The sequence below is a fragment of the Mustelus asterias genome, chromosome 8 (genome assembly GCF_964213995.1).
Source record: "Mustelus asterias chromosome 8, sMusAst1.hap1.1, whole genome shotgun sequence".
Taxonomy (NCBI): Eukaryota; Metazoa; Chordata; class Chondrichthyes; order Carcharhiniformes; family Triakidae; genus Mustelus; species Mustelus asterias.
In genome coordinates this window covers 105,422,656-105,440,275 of record NC_135808.1, presented here as the reverse complement: position 1 = coordinate 105,440,275, position 17,620 = coordinate 105,422,656, and the positions used below count along the sequence as shown (strand labels likewise).

The 17,620-nt window shown below is 41.6% G+C and overlaps 1 protein-coding gene across 7 annotated transcripts in view; it reads right to left on the bottom strand.

The window, feature by feature from the left end:
- rnf220a (ring finger protein 220a) overlaps positions 1 to 17,620 on the bottom strand; it is a 463,658-nt gene that overhangs the window by 34,152 nt on the left and 411,886 nt on the right. For all 7 annotated transcript variants that reach the window (XM_078218667.1, XM_078218665.1, XM_078218666.1 and 4 more), the window contains one exon: positions 12,226 to 12,334. In XM_078218667.1, coding sequence (XP_078074793.1) covers positions 12,226 to 12,334 — 109 coding nt within the window. The remainder of the gene's footprint in view (positions 1 to 12,225; positions 12,335 to 17,620) is intronic.

Here is a 17,620-nt window from a genome sequence, read left to right as displayed (position 1 = left end):
TTTGCCCCACAACACAAACTCTTGATTTTTGTCTCAAATTTTATTATACTCTTTGGCCAGTGTCTCAGGCTGAACCAGACTTCTCCAAATCAGCATCCTGTTCAATCATAAACTTCTGGTTCCATATTCTACCAATCACAAAGGCTGCATTTGTCTACCTCTGTTACAAGCATGTCTACATAGTTGATTTCCTGCTGAAACCTCACCTTCAGATGTGATTATGCCAATGCTCTACTGGCCAGCCACCAGTCCTCTATCCTCTGTAAACCTCAAATCATCCCCTTGGATGCCCAGTGTTGTGTGTTCATCATCCCAGTCCTTGATGATCTAGACTGATTTCCAGTCCTCAAAAATCTCAAATTTAAAAAAGCTACATTTAAGTTCCTCTTTTTTATCCGATCCTTTTCTAACTTTGCGACTTTCTGCAGCCCCATAAAATAGTGAATTTCTTCCCAAAGACATCCCACTCTTTATTCCTCTGACCCAAACATCATGCATCTCTCCTCCCTACTTCCTTCACCCTGCCACTGGCAGCATACTTTTAGGCATCTAGATCCCACACTTTGCAATTTCTTCCCTGAATACATTCAGATTTCTGTCATCCTTGAAGGCTGTCGTTGGAACTCAATTCTTGAGCAAGCTCTAGGTCACCCCTCCTAACTTTTCCTTGGGTTCTGCATCCACTTTTCATTATACTCGAAGATGTTTGGGACCTTTTTGTTCTTTTCTTTTCTACTCATTTGGTTACAGACTATTTAGCTTGCATTTGTTTTCCTATTGTATATTGTTATCTTGTAGGTTGGACATTATTGTTTTAAAAGTGTTCTACTTCTCTTCTAGTAATATTCTTGAGCTATAACCCAGCTAAATTTCTCCTCAATCATCCCTCATCTCTTTGAAATTTGTTTAAAGACTGTCCTGATCCTTTCTGTTGCTGGCTGCCAAATAAACCAAAATTTAATCATGATGTGATTACTGGTTCCCTAAGGCTTCACTACTACTATATTGTGCATGCTATCCTTGTCACTCGTAAGAACTTGACCTCGACACAAATTGCTCCTAGTGGGTTTCATAACATATTGGGAAAGCATTCTCTACTTCTAGATTACCACAATGGACCAAGTTCATCGACTCTGATTCAGCCAGACTTCCATTTGGGCATTCACAATTAATACTGAATTGATTGAAGGCAAGCATTATTACAACTGATTTTTCAGTGCAAACAAAGATGGTAAAACTAAACTCAAGTAATGAAGGTATTTTTGTCTGCCTAGCTCACTCTTCTTTCGAAATCCATGATTTTCCCTAATCTGACTCCAAAATGCCAACTCTGCAGTTTCTGGATGACAGACTTGTACTCCAATGACTTGACATAACTCAGCATTCTAAGAGCTTTGTTAATTACTGTGCCACAATGACTGGTGGTGCTAATTATAACTCCAAAATGCAACAATTTGTCTGCTAGTCAGTTCAGCACCTCAACTGCATTTCTCACTTGTTCCTCTCAAGTGATGCCTTACTGAATTTCCTCTACCATTGTTTGAGCTACTTACAAAATTTGCTGAAGTCCTTCCATACTTCTTCGCTACCACCTCAGCCTGATAAATTCTCTTCCCTCCCCACAGTATAGGCAACAAATGAAAATATTGGACACGATATTTATCCCACTCCGCAGCGTGTTTAGCGACAGTGGGAGACGGCCCGCACTTGCTGGCGAGATCTTATGGTCCTGCCGTTGTCAACGGGATCGCCCGTTGAACGCATGCCTTGCCACCGGGAAACCTGTGGCAGGGGTGTGTTGTCGGTGGGACCATGAACAATCGGCTGGCGTGAACGGGAGCAAGATTTTGACAACTGTTTCTAAATTCCGATTGTTTAGTTAGGTAAGTAAAAGTAAAGAATCATATACCAATCTCTCAGTTCTTCTGAGCAGCCTGACATAACACTCACGGCTTATTCAGTCTTACCACAGATACTTACATATTTAATCATGTGTGAAACTCTGTTATGCAGAACTTTCAATGTCAACTTAGCTGGTGATTTCCTCAGCATTGTCAATGAGGAAAGCATATTCCTCCCTCTGAAACCATGTTAACTGACATTTAATTAGCTTATTTCCATCTAACAATCCACAAACTTATTCCTGATGATTGGTGGTTACTGTAAGATTGAAAATTTTGGCACAGTGGTTAGCACTGCTGCCTCACAGAGCCAGGGACCCGGGTTCGATTCCCGGCTTGGGTCACTGTCTGTGCAGAGTCTGCACGTTCTTTCCGTGCCTGCGTGAGTTTCCTCTGGGTGCTCCGGTTTCCTCCCACAGTCTGAAAGATGTTCTGGTTAGGTGCATTCAGTTAGCATTGGCCATGCTAAATTCTCCCTCAGTGTGCCCAAACAGGCACCGGAGCGACTAGGGGATTTTCACAGTAACTTCATTGCAGTGTTAACGTAAGCCTACTTGTGACACTAATAAATAATTAAAAACTACTCAGATTGTTCTCTCAATTTTTATTTTGGAGATCGGCATCATGTTATCTCATTTCTAATCTAGTGAGACCTCCTGAGTTCACCAATTTCTTCATGGCGACTGTCAGTAGATTTTGTTACTAAACAGCTTGGGTGTATATCAGCTGTCCTGAAGATTTATTTGTCTTGAGTCCATCCTGATAATCTCAAAATGAAGCTGATATGTAGAACCTCCTGTGATGGTGGCATGCTACATGCCTTCTCCAGTGTCCATTTCAAGAAATAGGTTACTCAGTGCGTTACACATTTTTGATTCAAGGTCAGTTTAAATTTGGACTATATCCTGCCTGCATCACTCTTCAATGAGAACTTTCCAACCACTATAATCTATGTTAAATTTGATCATTTCCAGTCCCTTCTTGGCAGTCTCTTTTTGATGGTTTTTGCACTTTTCATGGCACTCTCTCTCATTTTGCACCTTATAAACTTTGTGAATTTGCTTTTATTTATTTCACATAACAGTGTCATGTTAATCTATCTGTACTCCCATCTGTTTAGTCTCATTTTACAGTGCATGGCTCTCAATCTATTTTTTAAGCTCTTCCAACATTCCCTTGAAGTAGTTCTTTTCAAACTGTTTGGCTAGACACTAGTACCATTCTTATCTCCTCATACACAGTAGCCAAAACCCTACCCGGGGCAGGCTAGGTTCCCAGAACGAAAATCTCCATTGGCCTTGGGCGGGATTTTACAATCTCATCTGAGCAAGGCCATAAAATTCCACCCAGTATATCTTAATCATTATTATTCTTCCCAAACATCTATAGCCAACCTCACTGTTGGTTAACGTGTACCAAACCATTATTCTTTTTTTCTTATGATATCAGTTCCACTTCCCTAATTTATATTTTCTCTCGAATACATAAAACAATCTGTACTTTCTGTCAATCCTGAACACCGTGTAACCATGACAGATTTATTCTCCATGAGCCTTTCAGCCCGCATTCCTTCCGCATTCATGCACAGATCTAGCTTTTACTTAAGTGCAACTATGCTATTCACAGCAACTACTGGTAATAGTGGGTTTCAGATTCCTATCATTTCATGGATAAAGAACTCTCCCTTGAATTCCCCATTGGGTTTATTAGCTTCTAGTTTTAGACACCCTAATAAGTGAACACATTTTCTCAACTTCCACCCTATCAACACCTTTCGTTATCTTAAAGACCTTTATCAGGTAACATTTAGCCTTCTCTTTTCTAGAAAAAAGAGCCACAGCTTGTAAAGTCTTTCACTTTTTTCCTTGGGAAACATTCACATTTTGCATTGATCTGAAGTAGTTTCACATTGCAGCAATGGTTAAGTTGCAGTATCACTACAGAGTCAAGTTCTGAACCAACTTTACAGCATAACCTTTACAGCACACCAACAGAGGTAAAATACCGCGGATGCTGGAATCTATAGAACACCTCTCCTCAACCACACAAAACAGGCAGTATTGCGCTTATGTCCAGAATTGTCATGGAATACAATTTAAATGCCATTTCAAAGGCATTACAATTGCAGAGTCCCCCATTATTAACATCCCAGGGGTTACCATTAATCTCAAACTTAACTGGACCAGCCATATAAATAACATGAACAGAAGAGCAAGCCAGAGGTTGGGAATTCTGTGGTGAGTAACTCACCTTCTGACTCACTAATGCCTGTCTACAAGGGACATGTCACAAATTTGATGGGTACCCTCCATTTGTCTCAACATTCGGCATCAGCCAGGAAAAAGTAGCCCACTTGATATGCACCTTATCACCAACTTAAACATTGGTCTCTCCCCCATCAACGCACAGTGGCAGTAGTATGTACCATTTACAAGATGTACTGCAGCAACTCACCAAGGCTCTTTCAATAGCAACTTCCAAACCCATGACCTCTACCACCAAGAAGGATATGAGTGACAGGTGCATGTGACCACCACCTGCAAGTTTCCCTCCAAGCCACCCTGACTTGGAAATACATTGCCATTCCTTCACCGCCACGGAGTCAAAATTCAGGGACTCCCTTCCTAACACACTATTGGTGCACCTACACCACATGGACTGCAGCGGTCCAAGAAGGCAAGCTTAACACCACCTGCTCAAGGGCAATTAGAATGGACAACAAAAATGCTGGCCTAAACAGCAACACCCACTCGCTGTGAAAGAATACATCTTTTAAAAAACTGATTTCAAAGGTGACCAGGGAACACATCGGATCTCCAAAATTCCTTCTAAAAACTGTAGAGGGTTTCTTACTGCAGTGTGATTTCAGTGCAGTGTCAAACTAGGTATGAAAAGTGGCTGAGGGGATGGGTCTTTGTCTTTTTTGGATATTTCTCAACTTACCTGCAAATAATTTAAAAGTTTACATAACATGGACACTGCCCACAAAGACTCCGTAAATATTGAAAATGTATGTTTTGTGAAAGAAGCTTTGTTCTTGTAATCAAAAATACATAGAGGTCACTTCAGGATGAAGACTGGGAGTACTTGTCAGGAATGTGATCTGGCTGGAACAAACACTGAGTCTCAGCGCGGCAGTCAAAGTGCACCATGAGGCAATCTAGGAGATTACTGAGGAGTCAGGATAATTTTCTGAAATAATGTGCCAGCTGATTTTCCCTGTGGATGCCTGTAATGAAGATTTGTTTGTGAACGCTGAATGAATACAGCAGCTGTAATGGCTCGGGTTTTGCAGTAAGAATAAATGTGAGACTATCAGTGCTCACTATTACAAAAGTAGTAAAGTGGACAGCAACTTTCAGCATCTACAGATGCACAGCTAAACATGGAAATTCAGATATTTTTGTCTGATGTCCCCTGCTCTTCCACAAGTTCACTACTCCAGTATCTTGCCAAAGGAATTGGTGTTCCTATATATGTCAGAGAGTAAAATTAGAGCAGCCATCCATTAGTTATCTGCTAAACATGCTAGAAAAAAAGCAAGGCCTTTTCATTGAAGTATAATTGAATTTCAATAGCGTGACAAAGCTTAATTACTGCCAAACAACCTCTCTGGCAATAAAAAATTACCGTTATAAGTGTGGCGCCTCATTCCTTCAGTCTTTAACTATTGCTGAAAATTTAAAAAGTAAATTTTTCCTGTCTCTTTATCTCTCAATTAATCCCTTATTTCTTTCCCTCTCTTTATTTCACTTTCAATACACGCTTTTACAAATTAAACATGCTATCTTACAACTAAATATAGTCTGCACTGCGTAAAGCCAACCTGGACCTCTTAAAGGGAAGATGCATGGTAGCTGAAGCAAGTGCTTACAGCTATAGTTGAAGAGAATCTGACCTGGGAAAGGGCAATGAATAACACAACAAAAGTGAGAACGGAAAATATTTTCGGGCACTGCAATGAAGGCCTTGGCAGAGGAGGTGGAAAGAAGTGATGTTGTATGTTTGTAGGGGGCTAGGCGGCCTTCCAAACACAATGTCAAAGAGTAGTGAGAGCAAACAGATGTGGAGGCTAATGCCAGGAGTCAAGACCTGAGGACCTGGATCAGTGCTGCAAGAAATTCAATTATCTCACGAGTGGTCAAGATTAGTGAATGCATCATCAAAGGCTATATTCTACCAATTGCATCAGTAGCTGCAGCCACTGCTTAAATCACCCCATCTCCACATCACTCACCTACCAACAATCTCCATCAACCAGGCCCCATACCCAAGATTCATATACTTCATTTCTCTCTCATAAATACAGCTGCAAGCCTCAGGTTGTACACACAATTCAACCTTTACAACCACATTACCACAACACACTGTACCACACTCACCGAGACTCTTCCCTCTTGCTTGCTGGACAAGGTTGCACATAACAAGTGACAGCATCATTCAACTGATGAGAAACATGTACAGCTGCATGTCCTTACTCTCAGGGGGAGACAATGCTTGCCATCATTGGACCAGCCACGAATTAAGAGTGTAGCTCAGAGGTTGAGACAGAAGAAACTGTAGATAATTATTATATCCTCATACTAATGCTTCTTTCTTATATTTCACTTCCTCCCTCACTCCACAATTTCTACAGATTTATGGGATGCACAATGAAATGCGCACTGCATTGTCAGGCCCAATATACAGGGAGCATGAAGAAGCCTGGCACCATCTTCGTTTAGGGCTTTTTGTTTGAGCCCCTCTATTAACACACTTGTGGACCCAACCATGATGCAGTTATCTGCAAGCAATTATCTCAGCTTCCATTGCAGCACAAGCAGAAGCTACTTAACATCTGGGAAATTTAGACTCAAGCATGCAAGCACAGCTTGCTGCCATCTTGGCTGCAGATATTAGTGCTCAAAGTGGCTTGGAGGGTCTCTAAGGAATCCCACAATCTGTCTTCTAACACAACTAGGATTGTTGAGGCGCTGCTCCAGGGAAGTGGCAGTGACTCCTTGGAGCACAAACCAGGATTCCAGCATTCATCCTTCTACACTTGCCACTCCAACAGTGCTTTGCTGCTGTCCATCAGCCAGTCAATCCAGATGCTGCTGTCGATTCCAAGATGTTGTAGTTCGAAGACAGACCTTCTTGAGCCAGGGCTGCTTGAAGTCATTTTCCAAGGCCATCTGCAGTCTTCCCCACTGAAAGTAGGCAGGCTTCCACTAAACATATTCCATCTACTAGAGTAGCACTGTGTATCAGCACCAATGATGTGGAGATGTCGGCGTTGGACTGGGGTAAACACAGTAAGAGTTTTAACAACACCAGGTTAAAGTCCAACAGGTTTATTTGGTAGCAAATGCCATTAGCTTTCGGAGCGCGACTCCTTCGTCAGATGGAGTGGATATCTGCTCTCAAACAGGGCATACAAAGACACAAAATCAAGTTACAGAATACTGATTAAAATGCGAATCTCTACAGCCAACCAGGTCTTAAAGATACAGACAAGGTGAGTGGAGGGAGCATTAAGCACAGGTTAAAGAGCTGTGTATTATCTCTCCAGACAGGACAGCCAGTGAGATTCTGCAAGTCCAGGAGGCAAGCTGTGGGGGTTACTGATAGTGTGACACTATCAGTATGTTATGTCACACTATCAGTAACCCCCACAGCTTGCCTCCTGGACTTGCAGAATCTCACTGGCTGTCCTGTCTGGAGAGATAATACACAGCTCTTTAACCTGTGCTTAATGCTGCCTCCACTCACATTGTCTGTATCTTTAAGACCTGGTTGGCTGTAGAGATTCGCATTCTAATCAGCATTCTGTAACTTGATTTTGTGTCTCTGTATGCCCTGTTTGAGAGCAGATATCCACTCCACCTGACGAAGGAGCAGCGCTCCGAAAGCTAATGGCATTTGCTACCAAATAAACCTATTGGACTTTAACCTGGTGTTGTTAAAACTCTTACTGTATCAGCACCAAGACAGGCAAAAGCACACAACGACTGGCACTAAAGGAATGCACAGGGGTGATTAGTTTGTATGCAATATGATACGCTTTGATTTATGAATTTGGTTTGAATTTTTATTTTTGCATTGTGCAAAGTTGACACTGTGATGGTCAGAAACAGCACGGCTAAATTATGGGACTGTTGGTGAATGGGGAATTAGGGTTGTATTTACTGGTATCACAGTCAGATGAGTTGCTCAAGAAAAAAAAGGGATTTTCCAAGTTGACTCCTCCTTGCCTCTTCCTGTCCTCAGCTATTCATTGTATAGCTGGAGGCAAGGGGTGTACCCTCATGATGGAGAGGCATGCAACAGACCCCTACAAATGGTGCTCTGCCAAGTAAAGCAGGATGTCTCCAGAGCGGTCCAGACAGCGGAAGCATCATTTCCATGGTCTGCTTTATCACATTTTGTGTGTCAGTATAATTTTCATTGTATGCATGATCTGCATTTGTACGTGGGTTAAACCCGGCAATCATCAGCAATAGCTCGTTGCCCAGTAACCTTCCTTTCATTTGCCCTGGTGGCTGGCATAGCAGTCTGCCACAGAATGGAGGCGTCATTACTGCTACCAGCATGCTGTATGATTCACTGCCTATAGGGTCAGATAGAGAGAGGACATGTCCCCTTTTCTTCATGCTCTGCCTCTTTTCATTTGGCTCACGTCCAACTCTTGTTGCCCCTTGTGATGCCTTGCCCTTGTATTGTGGCTTGTCGTCTTCTTGTCTTCTGAGCCTTTTCCTTTTTTTATTATTATTACTCATCTTAGTTTTTTCTTGTGCGGGTTTCGAGAGAAGATATGGGACAATTTTTCCCCTTTTCTCACCTCTCGGCTGATTGCAACAAGATGTATTTTTGAGATGGAGTATTTTAATCCTTCTGAGTGCAGTGACTTAAAATAGACAGGAGAAGGCTTTTTTGTAAATTTAAATCAAAAGAAAGAATGAACCTTTATTTTCACAACACCTGAAATGTAAACACAACAAACACCACTCCAAGCATGCAGGCATACACAAAGGCACACATACGAGAAAAGATGATTTCTAGAAATATAACATGAACTTAGATTACTAACAAGAGTAAGAATAAACAGATCACTCAATTATAGTTCTTAAGATGGTGGTTTAAAGTTCTAAAGTCCTGATATTCATGCTTGGTTCCTTGAAGACAAATGGAGGTTGGAAGCTTCTGGATGTTCAGACAAAATTGTGGAGGGCTCCTGTAATGAAAAAAATATAATCTTGCAGGTGAAACGAAGTATCCTCTTTTCACTGCCTTTGAGGCAGGATTTTTTTTTTTGCTGGGTGTGATCTCTCCCTCTGAGGTGCTGGTCCCAGACTGTCTTGCTTGGCTGTTCTCAGGATTAATAAGGTATCAACTTCCTCTCTAGCCAACTTCAGCCATGTGATGGCAGTTTTGATGCATTCCATTGTCTGCACAGTGGATTGAAACCAATGTAAATGACACATGATGGGGAAATATTTGATATCCTATCAACATTCCAGCTATGATCATCTCACTGAATGACTTTAATTGAAATCCCATCATCATGAGCAGGCAGGTCGAGCAGCCTTGGTCATTTTAATGTTCTTCCACTGAAATGGTGACGAGTAGTCAATTAAAACCTGGGAAGAACGTCTGCATTTTGAGTAACTTCCAGAAACCACAATAAAAGTCACAATAAAAGTATCTTTCCACAATCCATTTTGTGAAAGTGTAGCTTCCATTTGTGTTTTTTTTAAAAAGTAAAGTGCCCACCTCCCAATAAGCTTTGCAAGCATGATGTGGTCATCATAATGGTCATACACTAACTGAGCACTGAGGCAGTGGAATTCCTGTTGGTTCCGCTATAAGGTATAATTGATATGTGCGCAGTCAATACCATCCTGCAGCACGTGGAAGCCTGAGGTCCCAGCAACACTTCTGGAATGGAACAAGAACCAAAAACAAAAATCAACAACAACTAACCTGCAAGTAGTTGATGATCCTTTAAATGGTACTGATGGAAGGTTGTTCCACGTCTCAACATGTGTTCAGCTGCATGAGATTAATAGAGGAAGTTGGTTGCCATACTGAGCTCCAAAATGGCACCACTGGCATCAAGTCAGCATACTGATTGATATCATGATCTACATACTTCCAGCAGATGTTCATTCTTCACACTCCAATGCCTGCACCAATATGATATCTGGCACAATTTACCCCTTAAGTGTGTGTACATGCTGCAGATATCATGTTGGGAGTTCTACGAGTGCTAACAAGTCCAATTTTACACTCTGCGTCTCTCAGTATGTATTCTTCAATCTGATGATCTAGGAGAAATGCCAATGTTTTCCCCATTTACACCGGTCACCAATCCCTTGTAAAGGATGCTGCACTGTTTTGACTGTCTAATAACTGCATTTTGCAACAGAAATCCCTTAGAACGCTACGGACGAGTGTAACTGCAATGCAGAGTGAGTATTGCTTATTCGTCACCAACTGCAAGATGAACGCTAATATATTTTTTGAAATGCCAAGCTGCAGGTGAAGTACAGCACTCAGTTTAATATTATGCACCAGAACAACTTGCTCTATACCTTAGACAATAAATAGCAGTGGAGCAGAGACAAAAAGCAGAAACACTTGGAACATTTATATAAGCAACAAATTTGCAGATAAGTCAAATCAAACTAAGTACACATGTCAAGTACAGTGTTTCTCAATGTTCATGTGCAGAAACAGTAGTTTTCAAGTGATGAAATGACCTTGATGCGGATTACTTGCGCAATGACAGCAGGTATGACGGTTTGTATGCAATTTAGTTTTTTTAAACTAGCAATTGCTAAAGCTTACCAGCAAAATTGAAAATATAACACACAATTTGCTGGGCATCTAAATTTCAGTGGCATGCTGCAAACAAGGCAAATTACCAGCCTCACTCATGCATGTGAGTACAAGAAGCTGACCGTCAACACTGAAATAAATTTGAATCCATTTCTTCCAGAAACCCAGTGTCACTGAGTATCAGAAGGGAGACATCCTACTTAAAAATCAACAATTTAAAGAGAAAAGCATTGTAAACAAACAACTGAAAGTGGCTTAAGGAAACCAACCAATCACGGTGAGATTGCAAGTGTCATGTCACTCAGTGCTTTCTTTATTGTAATCGATAACTCTCAGTTTTGCAGTTCCTGAATTTCCACAGTGCTCAATAAACCAAAACAGTTGTCCCGTAATCTGAGGCCATGTCGTTAAAATGTTTCAAGTGATGAAATGACCTTGACAGCAGGCATCATGGCTCGTATACCGCCACAGTTCTTATCAAAGTTGTAAACGACATTCAATGTGACTGTGACAAAAGGTAAATATTCCCTTCTGGTCCTTCTCGATCTGTCTGCAGCTTTTACACAGTTGACCACACCACTGCCTCTCCACTGTCATCCAGCTGTGTGGGACTACTCTCAGCTGGTTCATTTTAATCTATGAATCATAGCAATAAAATCTATTGCAATGGCTTCTCTTCCTGTGCCCGCACCATTTGCCCCCCCCCTACTTCTGATCTACATGCTGCCCTTCTGCAACACCATCCAAAGGCACAGCATTAGTTTTTACATGTACACTGTAGAGATCCAGCTTAACCTCACCACCACCTCTCTCGACTCCTCCATTATTGCCAGATTATTAGACCGCTTATCCAGCACTGGATGAGCAGATGTTTCCTTCAAATAAATATTGGGATTATTTTTTATGGTCCCTGCTACAAACTTTGTTCGCTAGCTACTAACACCATCCTTCATCCTGGCAACCATACTGCACACAACATTGATGCCACATGATGAGCTTTCGACCTCATGTTTGTCATAATTCGCCATCAAAAGCTGCCTGTCTCCACTTCAGATATTATTAACATTGTCCGACTTTGCCCATTTTTAGCGCAATTGCTGGTGAAACCCTCATCCAGGCCTTCGCTAACTCATGACCCAACTATCCCAACACATTTCTCCCCCCCCCCCTCCTCCCCAAGACACTCCTTAAAACCTACCTCTCCAACCAAGCTTCTGGTCATCTGAACTAATCTCTCCTGATGTGACTTTGTATCACATTTTGTTTTATAATGCTCCTGTGAAGTGTCTTGGGACATTTCATGATGTTAAAGGCGCTACAATAATATCAGTTGTTGTTGCTGATTCTCCTAACTGCGGCAGAGAATGTCTGGTGGTCACAACTGTCTTCAATTTAAAATGCTACTTCCAAATTGTATGTTAAAAGAATTAGATCCTCGGGCAAATTATGATTGTTAACAGCACAGACAGCAGGACTTTCAAATCGGAGCTAAAACGATGCCTACCATGCAAATAAGACATTTATACCGATCCCCACGGGACAGCTGTCGTTCCAATTCCCGGATACGGGCTTTCAGTGCTTCAATTGTCGTTACAGTTGCATCTTCAGATATCCTGCAGATACAAGAAAAACAAATCAGATTTAAGGTTCATTACTTTAGTTAAAACACATTTGAAATAGCAGTTGTTGAGCCTTATATTTTTTAAAAGCATGCACCCTACCATAATTGGAAAACTATAAACAATATTAAGTACCTAACAATATTCTTGAATAAAGCAGATAAGATTTAAACTCACAATGGTTACAAAAGTTCACACCAGAATGCCAAGGTTTCAAAATTAGCGCGCAAGTGCCACTGCAAAACAGTATCAAGCATTTTCAAACTTGAACATAAATATTCTGTACAATGCAATGACTGGTATGATGCATATTTCCTTCCTGCCTTTCCCTATTTGAATTAGCCACGTCGGTCCCTGCTCGCATCATCTCTTAGTTTATAGATCTGGAATAGGCATGGCAATGAATTCAATACGTTTAATAATATCAAGTAAATATGAGCAATAATTCACAAAAGATAAGAGAAGCAAGCAAATGACTAGGAAAAGGACGGGGTGGGGTGGGAGGGGGGTGAAATCAAAATGTTTTGCCCAACTTGACTGTCCTTAGATAAATTGACGAATGATTAGCAAGTGCATCACTGAAAAGTAGTCTATAGTTCTGAAGTACCTCTGGAAAGCACCCAAATTTAAGTGCTATCATGCTAAGTGACAGCCTCATCTTTAGATTGCCACTCTTGTCAGGTCACTAAATGGGTAATACAGCAAAGAGAGGATGTCAAACTGAGAATGAAATTAAGAATAATTATGCTGTCATGCTGGCCACAGAGATGTATGCATTAGAGGAGACATTAAAAGAAAGCACACAAGAGGCTGGATGAATCTGGCTAGATCTATCCCGACCCCTGCAAAACAAAACAGAATTGGAAAGACACAAAAATACCTTAAATTATTATACCTTAAATGACTCAAAGATGCTATATTAAAGTTATGGTCATTTGTAACATTGCTAATATAAAGGTATGAATAATTGGACAGTTGAAGACAAAAAGAACTAAAATGCTTCCATCTTTAAAAATATGGGTTCATTTCCAGGTCCAAGTGCTACTCACTGCTGCAGCATGCCTGCCAGCTTTATTTTACAAGAGGTGGCCAATTAGTGGGCCTCCTCCACAATCGCCATCCAATTAGAGACATTGGATAGGTTCTGAAGATGGGACGTGAACATAGAACACTTCACTGCAAAAGAAGCCATCAGCACTCTCTGTGTCACCATTGAGAATGCTGTTGTAGGCCAAGCAGTAGGAGGCGCAGGAAGTAATGGAGATGCCAATAATATCAATGGAACAAATGCCACTGTGTTAGGTCCCATGACAACTGGAAACATCCGTCACCATGAAATCTTCATTCAAAGGTGCGCCACTGTACTTGGGAAGACAGCAGCCTCCTCATTTTCTGACAGTAACCATTAAATCTCCTTCAGTTCTCCCACAGCTCCGAATGCCTGGTGGGAAGCTGCCTCCTCTTAGCTGCCAGGGTGCTGACATAGTGGGGACACAGGCGATGCCAGCAACGGTGCTGATAATTAGTCACTCAAAGACCTTGATTCACATTCTGCTGCAGAGACTAGTTTGCTGGCACTCAACCCAGCCAACCCTCGGGAAAAGCAGCTGGAGATAAGAACATGTTAGCAAACCAGCCCAACACCCTTCCTTTCAGAACTTGCTCATCCCCAAATACTGCCTCCCCTGATCTGAGAAAATTCAGTCCAACGTTTTTCTTGAAAAGACTATTATTGTGGCTTCCAAATGAGTGGAGAGGATTACCCAGAAGGGCTACAGACACAAAGACCACTGACCATTTTATTCTGAGTGGTTGAGTGGAAAAATGTGCAGACTATAATGATGTTACGAAGAAAGTTACTGATAATATTAGATAAGAAAAGGCTTATAATGTTGCAAAAGGTAACAAGTCCGAGGATTGCAAGCGTTTTAGAAACATGCAAAGGGCCACCTTGATAAAAACGGAAAAAAATAGAATAAGAGTATATGAACCACGCATATTTAAACAAATTGCAAGAGCTTTCTAAAGGAAAAGAGCAGCTCAAGTAAACATTGGTCTCTTAAAAGCAGACAGGAGAAAATAAAGAAAATGAAGAAAAAGCAGACAAAACAAATATTTTGGTTGCTTTCAGAGTAGTACACACAAATTGCATGCCAGAAATACAGGGTACCTGGTGCTAAAAGGTAAGGAACAGTAAGAAGCCTCACAACACCAAGTTAAAGTCCAACAGGTTTATTTGGTATCATGAGCTTTCGGAGCGCCGCTCCTTCATCAGGTGAGTGGAGAGTTCCAACTTTAGCTGCTCCGAAAGCTCTTGATCCCAAATAAACCTGTTGGACTTTAACCTGGTGTTGTGAGGCTTCTTACTGTGCCCACCCTAGTCCAACACCGGCATCTCCACATCATAGCTAAAAGGTAAGGAAATTCAGATAATTAATATCAGCAGGAAAAAGTAACTGGAGAAACTTAAGGGACTAAAATCCAACAAATCACCAGGCTGTGTGGAGTTTGTACGTTCTCCCTGTGTCTGCGCGGGTTTTCTCCCACTCTCCAAAGATGTGCAGGTTAGGTTGATTTGCCACACTTATTTGCCTCTTAGTGTCAGTGGGATTAGCAGGTTACGGGGATAGGGCCTGGGTGGGATTGTTGTTGGTGCAGGCTTGATGGGCCGAATGGCCTCCTTCTGCACCGTAGGGGTTCTATGATTCAATGACAATTTTGGACTAGATCTTAGGATTCTAAAATAGATAGCTACAGAGATATTGAATGACTATGATTTAGGTCTAGGTTCTGGTATGGTCCCAACAGGTGGGAAGTTAGCAAATGTAACACCACTATTTAAGAAAGAAGGGAGAGCGAGAAAAAGGAACTACAGGCTAGTTAGCCTGACAGCATCATTGGTAAAGTACTGGAATCTAATATTATCTTTTAAAAATGCACTTAGAAGATTATGGTAAGATCAGACAAATTTAACATGGTTTACAAACAGAAAGTTAAGGCTGGCACTGCCCCTTGGACACAGCCCGGCCATGTCGCGACCACCCGGGAGCTTCAATGCCTCCAATCCCATCAGTGAAGCCATCACCTCTGGTCTCCCGCTGGTGGAGACCAGCTGCAATTCTCGCCAGTGAGAAACTCAACCAGCAAGTAGCTAAGGTGAAGTGAGCCCGGACAATAGTGTCCAGGACTCCCTAATGATATGTCAATGATATCACTAATACTGAAATCGGCTTCATACCCTGAGAGCGAAGGCGATGTCGTTGGCAGAACAGGGCCGGTACAATTGGGGGAGGCGAAGAAACGAGCGAAAAACCAGGCGCATTTCTTGTTTTTTGCCTCACACCCAATCATACCAGCTCGTCCTGCCAAAAGTCAGGAGGGACAAGGTCACAAGATCGTGCCCTCAATTTCCATGATCATTCATTATAATGGATCCAAGAATATCAGAAAATTGTATGAAGCTCATCCTAGTTCTCAAATCCCTCCATGGCCTTGCCTCTGTAATCTCCGAGTTCACAATCCTCAGGTATATCTTCGCTAATATAATTTTGGCCACTTAAGTATCTCTAATTTTTATTGCACCATCATTTGTGGCAATGCCTTCAGCTGCCTAGGTCCTAAGCTTAGGAACTCACTCTCTAAACTTCTGACTCTCTACTTCTTCTTTCCTCTGAGATGCTCCTTAAACCTACATCTTTCACCATCTGCCCTGATATTGCCTTATGCAGTTTAATGTCTAAACTTGCTTCATAACGCTCCTTGGGGCAGCACGGTAGCACAGTGGTTAGCACTGCTACCTCACAGCACTAGGGACATGAGTTCGATCCCCGTTTGGGTCATTGCCTGTGTGGAGTTTGCACGTACTCCCGTGTCTGCGCGGGTTTCCTCCGGGTGCGCCGGTTTCCTCCCACAGCGCGAAAGATGTGCTGGTTAGGTGCATTGGCCATGCTAAATTCTCCCTCAGTGTACCCGAACAGGTGCCGGAGTGTGGCGACTACGGAATTTTCACAGTTACTTCATCACAATGTTAATATAAGCCTACTTGTGACTAATAAATAAATTTTAAGCATTCTTTCTGGTTGTATCACAGCTTGGTATGACTCCTGCTCTGCCCAAGACCGCATGCAACTACAAAAGGTCGTGAATGTAGCCCAATCCATCACGCAAACCAGTCCCCCATTCATTGACTCTGTCTACACTTCCCGCTGCCTCAGCAAAGCAGCCAGCATATTTAAGGACACCACACACCCCGGACATTCTCTCTTCCACCTTCTTCCATCGGAAAAAAGAAAGAAAAGTCTGAGGACATGTACCAACTGACTCAAGAACAGCTTCTTCCCTGCTGCTGTCAGACTTTTGAATGGACTTACCTTGCATTAAGTTGATCTTTTTCTACACCCTAGCTATGACTGTAACACTACATTCTGCACTCTCTCGTTTCCTTCTCTATGAACAATATGCTTTGTCTGAACAGCACGCAAGAAGCAATACTTTTCACTGTACGTTAATACATGTGACAATAATAAATCAAAATCAAATACATTTTAATTTTTGGACATTTTATGCTAATTATCATTGATGTTGAAATTTCAAAGTGAGATCATTGCAACTTCAGAATGTTAAAACAAAGCACCTGTCTGTTCAGGCAAGATATGCCTCCCTTCTAGAATTCCATTCACTGGAAATACATTTGACTGTAAAATGGTCAGGGAGCACGTGTCATGAATCTCTAGCCCATGTTCTTCTCAGTAATGATTAGTTTGCATCCAAGTGTTTATACTGGGTCCTTAACTAACCACCATATACATTAATAAGTTGGATAAAGAGAGAGTTGTACATTCAAGTTTACACATAATACAATGTTTGGAGGTACAATAAGTCTCCACAGATGAAAGGAACATAAATTATACGAGCGGACAAAAGCATGGCAGGTGGAATCGAAATGTGGGGAAGTGTGAAATTATCGACTTTGGATTCAAGTTAAACTAATTGCAATATTTTTGTAAGAGAGAACTGTGCAGCACAAGTGTTTGGATACAAAATGTAACCTAAAAGACAAAGTGGATGTTGGTCTTTATCTAATGGAGTTGGAATACAAGTAGTGAGGAACTAATGATGCAACTATACTCAGCACAGGTCAGTTCCATCTAGAGGAGGACCAAATTCAGTTTTGGGCATTGAACATCAGGAACATTATTCTGGTCTTGGAGAGGTTCAGTGCAGATTCAACAAAATATGATATTTGACTTTTAGAGTTAAAGCATTAGAACAGGTTGCATA